At 38.9% G+C, this 12,274-nt stretch overlaps 1 protein-coding gene across 3 annotated transcripts in view; it reads right to left on the reverse strand.

Annotated features, from left to right (window-relative positions):
• Nucleotides 1-12,274, reverse strand: part of LOC150099333 (extracellular matrix organizing protein FRAS1-like) — a 1,385,483-nt gene that overhangs the window by 791,844 nt on the left and 581,365 nt on the right. For all 3 annotated transcript variants that reach the window (XM_090403569.1, XM_090403568.1, XM_090403570.1), the window contains one exon: nt 6,229-6,401. In XM_090403569.1, coding sequence (XP_090259695.1) covers nt 6,229-6,401 — 173 coding nt within the window. The remainder of the gene's footprint in view (nt 1-6,228; nt 6,402-12,274) is intronic.

The raw sequence follows: 12,274 nt of genomic DNA on the forward strand, positions 1-12,274 counted from the left end.
TTTTTTTCTTGCTTAAACTAAATACGTAAACGTTAATATTAGACCTAGTAACCTGTAGAGAAAAAAAAAAAAAAAATGGCAGCAGCATTATCATTCCATGATTTTAATTTGGATTTCAGTCGGATCGTTAAGTGTGAGGTCTGTTATATGTATTCCTTCGATTACATAAATGATTTGTGGATGTTTAGTGTGGATGGAAGAAGGGTGTGTGCGAAATGTGACCTGAACAAGGAATTGACGAATGCGAATATGAAGTTGATGACAGAAAGTGCTAGTACCGATTGTGTCGCGAGTGCACGTTTGAAAGAAAAGGATGGTGAGAAAGACTGGCGAAAAAATGTTAAAAAATCAGGAAAAAAGAAAAAGAGCGATTTGACAACCGTAATGGATGTTAAAAGGGACGAAAGTGAGGCGGAAAGAAATGAAATTGAGAGAACGAATGAAAGTAGAAATGGCGTGATGCAGAAATCGCAAGTAAAAAAAATCGAAAGAATGAATGATAGCAAAAAACGAATGACTGATGGCGAAAGTTGGACGCATGTTGGAACGAAAGTACTGAACCAAAGAAAGATGAATGACAGTAAAAGTGAGAAGAATGATAGCGAAAGTTGGACGCATGTTTGTCCGAAAGTACGGAAACAAAGAAAGATATGTGAGAGTGACAGTGAGAAGAATGATAGTGAAAGTTGGACATATGTTGGACCGAAAGAACAGAAACAAAGAATGATGAATGAGAGGGAAAGTGAGAAGAGGGAGTAGAGAGTTAGAAAGTTAGAAAGATTTAATGATAGAGAGAATGTGTCGCGAGGTTCGGAAGGTGAATTGGATTGTATGAAGCAAGAAATGAAATGGATGCGGAATGAAATTAAGAGAATTCAGGTTAAACTATTAAAATAAATCATGATGGCATGAAAGAGTTAACAAAAGATGAGCGAGTGGCATTGTATGGCGACTCCATTATTAAAGGAGTGCTAGAGGATAAAATGCACAAGGTATGTTTTCCAGATGGTAAAATGAGTAGAGTGATTGAAGCATTGAATATGAGGCGGGAACGAGCAAAAGAGTTAATTGTATTAATTGGTACAAATGATTTGAGAGAGAACAAAGAGCATGTCAAAATGAATGTCAGGAGACTGCTTGGAAAGATAAAAGAGAATAGTGTGACAGGAAGGGTGGTCAGTGTGTTGCCTAGGTATGATTGTGGTGAAATGAGGCAGACAGCAAGGATTATGAATGATATTCTGGCTGAAATGTGTGAGGAGATGGGAGTTAGTTTGTTAATGTGTGGAATGAGTTTGAGGGACAAAGTGAGCTGTATGGCAGCGATGGACTGCATTTGAGTGGTTATGGTGTGAATCGCTTGGAGAGACTGCTGCTGGAAAGTGGAGAAGTGAATAGAGAGAATGAATCAGATCGAGAGGGGAGTGATGTGGAAGAGCAGGAGAGTAAGACAGGAGAGATTGAAGGAGTGGAAATGAATGTGAAAGTGAGTGGAATGAGTATAGAAAATGAGAGAATGGGTGTGCAAGAGGAGCAGGGAAACGGCGAGGCTCAGGGTGGACAGGGATACACAGCGTGAGAAAGGTGGATGCTCCAAGAGGAGGTGAGAGAATGTGTAGGCAGGAAAGTAATGGGATGATCAGGGATCAAAAGGAAACAGATGGAATTGCAAAGGGGTCTAAAATGAAGAAGCAGAAAGGGAAATGGCCCCAGTCCAGCATGGAGAGATCACATCGAGTGAGTGGTATCAGTGGAACTAGCTGTAGATCCAGAAATGAGTTGTTGTGTTTGTATACCAATGCTAGAAGTATAAGAAACAAGGCGGATGAAATGGTTGCACTAATTGCGTCTGTGCACCCAGAGATTGTCGGAATAAGTGAGACATGGTTAGATGAGGATGACATCCTGACAGGAATAGAGATGGAAAGGTATGATGTGTTTCGTGAGGATAGAAGGGGTAAAAAGGGAGGGGGAGTGCTATTGATGATAGAGAAAGAGTTATGTCCATACAAGGTAGAGATGCAAGAGGGAAATGGGGCCAGTGGTTTTGAGACAGTATGGTGTGAGATAGAGGTGAATAGAATCAAATACTTGGTGGGATGTTGTTATAGAAATGTGGAAATGTGGATGGTAGTGACTATGAAATGTATAATCAAATTAGTCAAGCAAATAAGAAAAGGGTGATCATTATGGGTGATTTTAATTATGGCAATATAGACTGGAATGAAGAGATAGCAACTGGAAGTAAAGAAAATGAGTTTCTTGAGGTTGAGGGATAACTACCTCAGACAGTATGTAACAGAGGGCACAAGAGGATTAAGGGTCTTGGATTTGGTCATCTCATCGGAGGATGTAATTATCAATGAGGTATCAAATCATCCACCAATTGGTGAAAGTGACCATGAGGTGATTACTTGGGTGGTTGCCAGCAGTGCAAGGACCCCTGTGAAAAAAGGGTATATGTGGAACTACAAGGGGTGTGATTATGAAGAGCTCGGGAGACAGCTTGCAGGTGTAGCATGGAATGAAGAGTTAGCTGGAAAAGAGATCAATTCAGCTTGGGGGATTTTCAAAAAATATTTAGTTGATGCAATGTCTAAATGTATACTACGGGTGAGAAGGTTAAATAAGGTAGGTGTGAGATGGATGAATAAAGAGATTAAGCATGCAATACAGAGAAAAAGGGCATTGTGGAGGCAGCATAAGAGAAGTGGAAGTAACTAATTTCATGAGGTCTACAAAGACCAGGCAAGGAGGGTGACTTGGTTGGTGAGAGTAGCTAAAGAGAGGTATGAACAGCAGTTAGCTAATGAAGCTAAAAAGAATCCTAGGGAGTTCTTTCGATATGTAGCCAGCAAAAGAAAGAATGATTATGGAAGGATTACATTGATTGGAGGAAATGGTATAAAGACAGCTGTTGCAGAATGTGTGGTGGAGATACTTAATGAACAGTTCATAAAGATCTTTCAATCTTGTGAATGTGACTTCATGGAGAGATCGAGAGCAGTTGATGATGGGGAGGAGAGACTGACTGTAAGTGAGCAAGAGGTGTTTGGGGAGTTGAGTAAACTAGATGTAAATAAGGCTGTGGGACTTGATAATATATCACCGCGTATTCTGAAGGAATGTGCCAGAGAGTTGACACCTGCCTTGACATATTTTTTTAATACGAGTCTTGCACTTGGTCAAGTCCCTAAAGAGTGGAAGGAGGGCAAGATTGTGCCACTTCATAAAGAAGGTGATCGAACTCAAGCATCAAACTATAGGCCTATCTGTGTGTCAGGTGTTTGGTTAAGTTGTTGGAGAAGCTTGTGAGAACTAGGATCCAGAGTTGGGTTGAAAACAATGGTATGATCTTTGATGGACAGCATGGATTTGTTAAAGGGAGGTCATGTTTTAGTAATCTACTTACTTATTACAATAAAGTGACTGCTTCCTTGGACAGAGGAGAAGGATACACAGTAATATACTTGGATTTCGCAAAAGCTTTTGATAGAGTACCTCATGATAAGTTGACAGTTAAACTAGAGCAGATGGGGTTGGATATTAGATTAGTGCATTGGATTGGAGACTGGCTATCTGATAGGTATCAACAAGTTGTGTATGGGAGTGCAATATCCAGGAAAAGGAAAGTCACTAGTGGAGTGCCTCAGAGATCTGTTTTAGGACCATTACTATTTAACTTGTATATTAATGATATTGGCAAAGATTTGGATGGAGATATTCAGTTGTTTGCAGATGATGCAAAGTTGGGACGAACCATAAAGAGTAGTGAAGATGTTGTGGCCTTGCAAGAAGACTTGAATAAAATGAGTGATTGGGCAAGCAAATGGGGATGTGAGTTCAATGTTGCAAAATGTAAGGTTTTAAAATTTGTAAAACAAAGATGGGATGCAGAATTTATGCTTGGTGAGAATATATTGTTGGAAGTAGAGGAAATAAAAAATCTGGGAGTGATAGTGGATAAGGATTTAAAATTTAGGGGACACATCGCCAAAATGGTGAAGACAACACAAAGACTTCTGGGAATGATGAGGAGGACACTGACGTGTAGAAGTAGGGAGATTCTTGTTCCATTGTATAAGGCTCTGATTAGGCCACACATGGACTATTGTGCCCAAATTTGGTCACCTGGTTTTCAGAAGGATGAAGAGATGTTGGAAAGGGTCCAAAGGCAACTGACTAAGGTAGTTTCTGACCTCTGGAATGTCGAGTATGAGGAAAGATTGAAAAGATGTAAATTGCAGAGTCTAGTGGAGAGAAGGAAGAGGGAAGATATGATAGAGACCTACAAGTTGGTAAGGGGTTGTTATAGGATCAATGGTGGAGAAGTTCTACAGAGAATAGTGGGAGATCAGGGGAGAACCAGAGGTCATCCCTGGAAACTGTATAAAGAGGGTGTGAGTAGGGGAGTGAGAGGCAGGTTTTTTTCGTGCAGAGTTGTGAGTGATTGGAATGCCTTGCCTGAGAGTGTGGTGTCTGCAAGGAGTTTGAATGAGTTTAAGACCTGGTATGATGAAATGTGTGTGAGATAAAAGGACCTCCTAGATGAGTCTTTGACTCCATGAGGTCTTGTTTAATAATAATAATAATAATAATAATAATTACCACTCCAAGACCTCATGGAGTCAAAGACTCATCTGGAGGTCCTTTTATCACACACACACAGCTCATCATGCCATGTTTTAAACACATTCAAACTCTTTGCAGACACCACATTCTCAGGCAAGGGAGGTACACTCATACTCATCATGGGAGGTACACACTATTGTACAAAATGCTCACCCAACCATGCTTTAAACTGATTCAATGTATCTACATTCACAACACACTCAAACAATGCATTCTACTCACCAATCACTCTCCATGCAAAGATCCTGTTCCTCACTCCTCTGGTCACACCCTCCTTATGTAGTTTCCAAAGATGGTATCTTGTCCTACCCCTTTCTCCCATTCTATGAAATATCTCTTCCATGTCAGCCTGATAACAACCCCTGACTAGCTTATTAATCATATTCCCCCCCCCTTCCTCCTATTAACAAGGCTTTGCAATTTACATTCATTTTTGAAGTTTCTACTTAGTGATGCTACTCCATTTTATATGTGTTTGTGTGTGTGTGTGTGTGTGTGTGTGCACACACACATGCATACATGTGTATGACTCCCACCCACAAAAGGGTGTAAATCTACAGTACATTAGTAACATGGATAGGCTAAGAGATTTATTTTTTCATTTTTATTTATTTATTTTTTATATAATCCAGAAAACCTGCTCTAGAGACCAAACATGGAACCTTTTAAGCCACTTCAGGTCCTCAGTAAGCAGAACACTAGTTTTACACCAGGTGATGAATTTTATCTGCCACCTAAAAAGCTTCAGAAAGCATCTATGTTCACTGCAGAATTTAAATTAATAGCCTATTAGCCTATTGGTTGGAAAGTAGATATACTACCTGCATGGCCAACCAGGCTGACAACTCACATCTGATTTACTCCTAATCCAGAGAATTCATTCTAATGCTACTTACTTCAAAATTCCTTGAGAATTTTCCATGTACTACTAACAACCTTTGCTTATCCCCCACAGGATGGAGTAGGATGATCCTCTTTTAATGAACACCTTTTTCCAATTCAACATTCTCATATTTACTCACTTTTGGGTGCAGGGATTGCACACATTGCTTACTTCTTTTTACCATAATGGATTTAGTTTCCATAACTTTGAACATCCTTTACTCTCACTGTCCACCATTTTCTTCAGACACATAACCTTATCCATTCAAGTGCATGCTATTGTCGATATATGCAGTTAATTCTCACTGTAGCAAACACTATTATAATAAAATTTCATTAACAAACTACTGAAAACTCCTGATGGAAGCCTATAGAAGCCATAGACACAATGCTATCTGGGAGAATATTCATTATAACAAACTGGTCTGTAGTTCATATAAAAAACTATAACAGACTATTCTTCTAGTTCTTATAAGTTTTCTATAGTCAAATATGACTGCAAAATCATACTTCTGCCCATCAAAATCATTTGCACACCATTCCTCCTAAATAACCCTCAAAGTCTTAGCTGCTTTGTTTTATAATTTCATTCAATTCCTTTAAGAAAAATAAATTAAGAAGAAGAAAAAAGTCTTTGAAGGTGAAAATGATTTTGAAAATGATTATAGTTTCACAGAATATAAAATATACATTTTGTAATGCATAATAACTAACCTGGAAACCTAAGACAGCTGATGCAACTTCTTCTGTGTCTAAGTTTTGATACCATATATTACCCTTATTAATATCCTCTTGGGTAAAAGTTGTAACTTCATAAGATCCCCAACTATCTCCCATAAATTCTCTATCTTCAATTTGTGGATTTTCTGAAGCTCTTAACAACTTACCTAATATTAAAAATAAAAAATTGTTTAAAAAAATCAGACAAACTATGCAAAGTGCATCATAATATAGAATGTAGAATGTTTCTGTGGATGTATGCAATATACTTGACAAAACACTCAGCAATAACACAATGAGTGATGTTAATACTAAATATCAAGTCACACGTTTTAGTGAGTTACATTCATATCTCTCTCTCTCTCTCTCTCTCTCTCTGTGTCTCTCTTACTCTCCTCCATATCTCCCTCTTGGTCTAGTTTCTTTTAAGTGACAATTCCAACCAACCATCATTATTCACTGATTTACCACCATTCATTTTTTTACAAAACTGTAGTAATACAATAAGCTACTGCTGGAAAACACCCATTTACTGTCCAGTTTCAAATCTACCAAACCAAATTCTGTTCACAAAAAACAATTGTAACCATACCACTGTTTTTTAACAAGCAGTGTTTGTTTTATTATTATTATTATTATTATTATCCAAGACCTCGTGGATTCAAAGACTCATCTGGGAGGTCCTTTTATCACACACACACAGCTCATCATACCATGCTTTGAACACATTCAGACTCCCTGCAGATCACACACTCTCAGGCAAAGGCATTCCAATCACTTACAACTCAGCAGAAAAAAAACCTGCTTCTCACTCCCCTACTCACACCTTCTTTATACAGTTTCCAGGGATGACTTCTGGTTCTCTCCTGATCTCCCACTATTTTCTGTAGAACTTCTAGACCATTGATCCTATAACAACCCCTTACCAACTTGTAGGTCACTATCATATGTCCCCTCTTTCTCCTGTCCGCCAGACTCTGCACATTGCATCTCCTCAATCTTTCCTCATACTCGACATTCCAGAGGGCAGAAACTACCTTAGTCAGTCGCCTTTGGACCCTTTCCAACATCGCTTCATCCTTCTGAAAACCAGGAGAGCAAATCTGGGCACAATAGTCCATGTGTGGCCTAATCAAAGCCTTATACAACGGAACAAGAATCTCCCTACTTCTACACGTCTGTGTCCTCCGCATCATTCCCAGAAGCCTTTGCGTTGTCTTCACAATTTTAGCCATGTGTCCCCAAAATTTCAGATCCTTATCCACTATCACCCCCAGATCTCTTATTTATTCCACCTCCAACAATATATCCTCACCAAGCATAAATTCTGCAGCCCATCTTTGTTTTCCAAATTTTAAAACATTACATTTTGCGACATTGAACTCTCATCCCCATTTCTGTGCCCAATCACTCAATTTATTCATATCTTCGTGTAAGGCCACAACATCTTCACTACTTCATGGTTCGTCCCAACTTTGCATCATCTGCAAACAACTGAATATCTCCATCCAAATCTTCAAAAATATCATTAATATACAACTTAAACAGCAATGGTCCTAAAACAGACCCCTGAGGCACTCCACTAGTGACTTTCCTTTTCCTGGATATCGCTCTCCCCCCCCCCATACACAACTTGTTGATACTATCAGACAGCCAATCTCCAATCCAAGGCACCAATCTAATATCCAACCCCATCTGCTCTAGTTTAACTGTCAACTTATCATGAGGTACTCTATCAAAAGCCTTTACAAAATCCAAGTATATTACTGTGTATCCTTCTCCTCTGTCCAACGAAGCAGTCACTTTATTGTAATAAGTAAGTAGATTACTAAAACATGAACTCCTTTTAGCAAATCCATGCTGTCCATCAAAGATAGTACCATTATCAACCGAACTCTGGATCCAAGTTCTCATAAGCTTCTACAACAACTTAACCACAACACCTGACACACAGATAGGCCTATAGTTTGATGCTTGAGTTCGATCACCTCCTTTATGAAGTAGTACAATCTTGCCTTCCTTCCCCTCCTTAGGAACTTGACCAAGCACAAGACTCGTATTAAAAAAATATGTCAAGGCAGGTGTCAACTCCCTGGCACATTCCTTTAGAATACGCGGTGATATATTATCAAGTACCACAGCCTTATTTACATCTAGTTTACTCAACTCCCGTACAAACACCTCTTGCTCACTTACAGTCAGTCTCTCCTCCCCATCATCAACTGCTCTCGATCTCTCCATGAAGTCACATTCACAAGATTGAAAGATCTTTATGAAATGCTCATTAATTATATCCACCACACATTCTGCAACAGCTGTCTTTATACCATTTTCTCCAATCAATGTCATCCTTCCATAATCATTTTTTCTTTTGCTGGCTAGATATCGAAAGAATTCCCTGGGATTCTTTTTGGCTTCACTAGCTAACTGCTGTTCATACCTCTTTTTAGCTACTCTCACCAACCAAGTCATCCTCCTTGCCTGGTCTTTGTAGACCTCATGAAATTGGTTATTTCCACTTCTCTTATGCTGCCTTTTACAATGCCCTTTTTCTCTGTATTGCATGCTTAATCTCTTTATTCATCCATCTGACACCCACCTTATTTAACCTTCTCACTCTCGGAATACATTTAGACATTGCATCTACTAGATAGTTTTTGAAAATCCCCCAAGCTGCATTGATCTCTTTTCCAGCTAACTCCTCATTCTATGCTAATCTCGCAAGATATCTCCTGAGCTCTTCATAATCACCCCCCCCCCCTTGTAGTTCCACATATACCCTTTTCTCACAGGAGTCCTCACACTGCTGGCAACCACCCAGGTAATCACCTCATGGTCACTCTCACCAATTGGTGGATGATTTGACACCTCATTTATAATTACATCCTCTGATGAGATGACCAAATCCAAGACCCTTAATCCTCGTGTGCCCTGTGTTACATACTGTCTGAGGTAGTTATCCCTCAAAAACTCAAGAAACTCATTTTCTTTACTTCCAGTTGCTATCTCATCATTCCAGTCTATATTGCCATAATTAAAATCACCATTTTCTTATTTGCTTGGCTAATTTGACTATACATTTCACTATCACCACCATCCACATTTCCTGTGGATGTAACATGCCTGAGGTAACATGCCTTCCAGCATGACAGCATGTAGTATTCTCAAAATTAGACTGCTGGGCATGTAAACCCATCAATAAATGGCTAACAGCCATTTAGTGATATGTTTACATCACTGTTTAGAACAGTCATCACACAAGATACATAATGTTCACTGAAACCACAAAAATACCATTCAAAATACTTGAATGAACAGGAACAATTCAATAAAACATCAAGATAAAAATTAAGAAATTATTGTATGTATTTATTTTTATAATTTATTGTAACCATTGCTCATAATAATAATAATAATTTTATTATTATTATTATTATTATTATTATTATTATGGGTACTCCATGGAGTCAAAAGACTCACTGTGGGAAACCCACTCTGTCCATTGTGTCTCCATGATATGAACCTCAATGATACAATATCTCTCATACATCTCCTTATACCTATTCACTGTTGTATAATACATTTAGTTTAATCCTTTATCCAAGTGTGAGCAAACAAAGTTTGCACCTGAAAGTATCTTCAGGACTGGGGTAAGGTGGTACAATACCAGGGCAACTTGTTGCAAAGGTGGAGCAAGATACCGACAACTCCTGTCTCAGTATCTCCTATAATGCAAAACACATCTCCTTGCAGATATGTCTAATGTTATGCATTAATGGAAGGGGCCACTCCTTTGCAACGAGTTGCCCTGGTGTTGTACCACCTTACTCCAGTCCTGAAGATACTTTCAGGCACAAACTTCGTTTGCTCACACTTGGATAAAGGATTAAACTAAATTTATTATACTCTAACCAAGTGAAAACTAAAATTTCAACTATTCACTGTTGGGGCACTCACTACCCCCTCTAGCAATCCATTCCACTCATTCACCACTCTCCAAATAAAGAACCGTCAACACACACACACTTTTACTAACTACACTCTTAGACAACTTCCAAGTGTAACTCTTGTTTTCTCCCTACTCTCCATGTATTGAAAAATTTCTTCTGTGGCAATCTTATTGTATCTCTTTAGTACTCTATAAGTTTCTATCATATCCCCCTCCCTCTTCTCTGCCTGTCAGCTAAACTCTGCAACCCAGAGACTCTCAAACTATCCACATAGGGAACATTCGCCTGGCACCAGCTTGGTCACTCTGCTCTGAATCCCCCCTCTACCACCTCAGTAGGACCAAATCTGTGCACAGTAGTCAAATGTGACTAAATCAGAGCCTAATAAAAAAATGATAATAAATTTTCCTATCTTTACTTGTCAATGTGTTCTTCAGAATCCAAGTAATTCTCTGAGCTATTTTGACCACTCTTGCACTATGTCCTCTAAATTTCAAATCTCTATCAGTGTCCTGTAAATTAGTACCATCAATATCATCAAAGTGTGTAATCTTTTCATCCAGAAGTGAATTACCTTACATTTTGCAATACTGAATTGACAACCATTGGCCTTTGCCCACACTGCTAGTTTATTTAAATCATCCTGTAAGATATTTACATCAACTTGGTCCTCCTGAGTTTTGCATCATAAATATCATATTTTTTTGCTGTCACCAGTCATCTCCTTCTAAGTAATTTTACACATTAACTCACATGCCAATATAGCCATTTATTTCTTTATATCATTACATTTCTTTGGGAAATATTACACTGCAAATGAACAAAAAAGACAAATTAACGTAGCATTTTAGAATGTTTTTTCTTAAACTGCTTTAATTGATTTTAGTCATAATATACAACTTCATTAAGAAACCCTGTAAAAAAAGCTTCAGATGATGAAAACAGATATCGTCTGAACAGTGAAGTTAAGCAAGCCTGAACTTGCTTAACTTCACTGTGCTTGGGAGTGTGGCCACCTGGGAACCCTGGGTGCTGCTGGCATTAATTATTTGGGTGGCGCTAGTGTCGTTGGTGAATGTGGCAGTCGTGTTCGGTTAGGCTATAAAATGTGTTTTAAAATTTAAGTATAGTGTGGCTTTTTTTCTCAAATTGCACTGCAGTTGTACATCGGTTAGATATAAGTGTCCTTCAGTGGTGTTATTGTTTGAAACTCTATTGTATATGTTGTGTTTTCACTCCTGTTTGTTTCGCTAACTCAGCGTCTAAAGATAGCGTCCAACAAGAAGCATACATCGGTGGTGCGCAGGACTTCTACATGAAAGGCTGGCTCATCATTAGATTTTTCGCAATGGATGCATTGTGGAACCTGCTACATGTAGGCACCAAAGGTGCCTACATGTAGCAGGTTCCACAATTTACAAAAAATACTAGCTGTGGTGGTGGTGGCTAGTGGATGGCACTGATGTTGTTGATTGGTGGTAGAGGTTTGTACAGGGAGTAAGTAAAAGAGCATTGAGTAATGAAACTGGGAGAGTCATGCTGAATTGCGTAAAAAATGAGGCCATGAGTGACGCTTGTTTGAACATGAATGAAGTTAAGAGTTTTAAAATATATTGTGAATCTATGATTAAGGGGATGGAGAGCAGTATGCCTGAGGAGTGCTTGGCTGATGGGACAATAGAGAGAGAGTGGTTTTAGCAATAAAGAGAGGGCATGATGCAGACAAGATGATAGTTATGGTGGGTACAAATGACCTGAGTGGTAGTATAAATCGGGTAGCAAAAGATTTAAGAACATTGTTAGATACTGTGAAGAAGAAAAGTGTCAATGGGAGGATTGTGTGTGTGTGTGTGTGTGTGTGTGTGTGTGTGTGTGTGTGTGTGTGTGTGTGTGTGTGTGTGTGTGTGTGTGTGTGTGTGTGTGTGTGTGTGTGTGTGTGTGTGTGCGCGCGCGCGCGTGCACGCGTGCGTGTGTGTGCTGTCTCGTTTTGTGACAATTATGAGTTAAGTAGACAAGCGATGATAATGAATGATATGATTGCAAGAATGTGCAAAAAAAAAGGTCTGGAATTTGTTGATGTCTGGAGTGTG

The sequence above is a fragment of the Typopeltis vanoorti genome, chromosome 14 (assembly GCF_054136105.1).
Source record: "Typopeltis vanoorti isolate ZY-2024b chromosome 14, IOZ_Tvanoo_1.0, whole genome shotgun sequence".
NCBI lineage: Eukaryota > Metazoa > Arthropoda > Arachnida > Uropygi > Thelyphonidae > Typopeltis > Typopeltis vanoorti.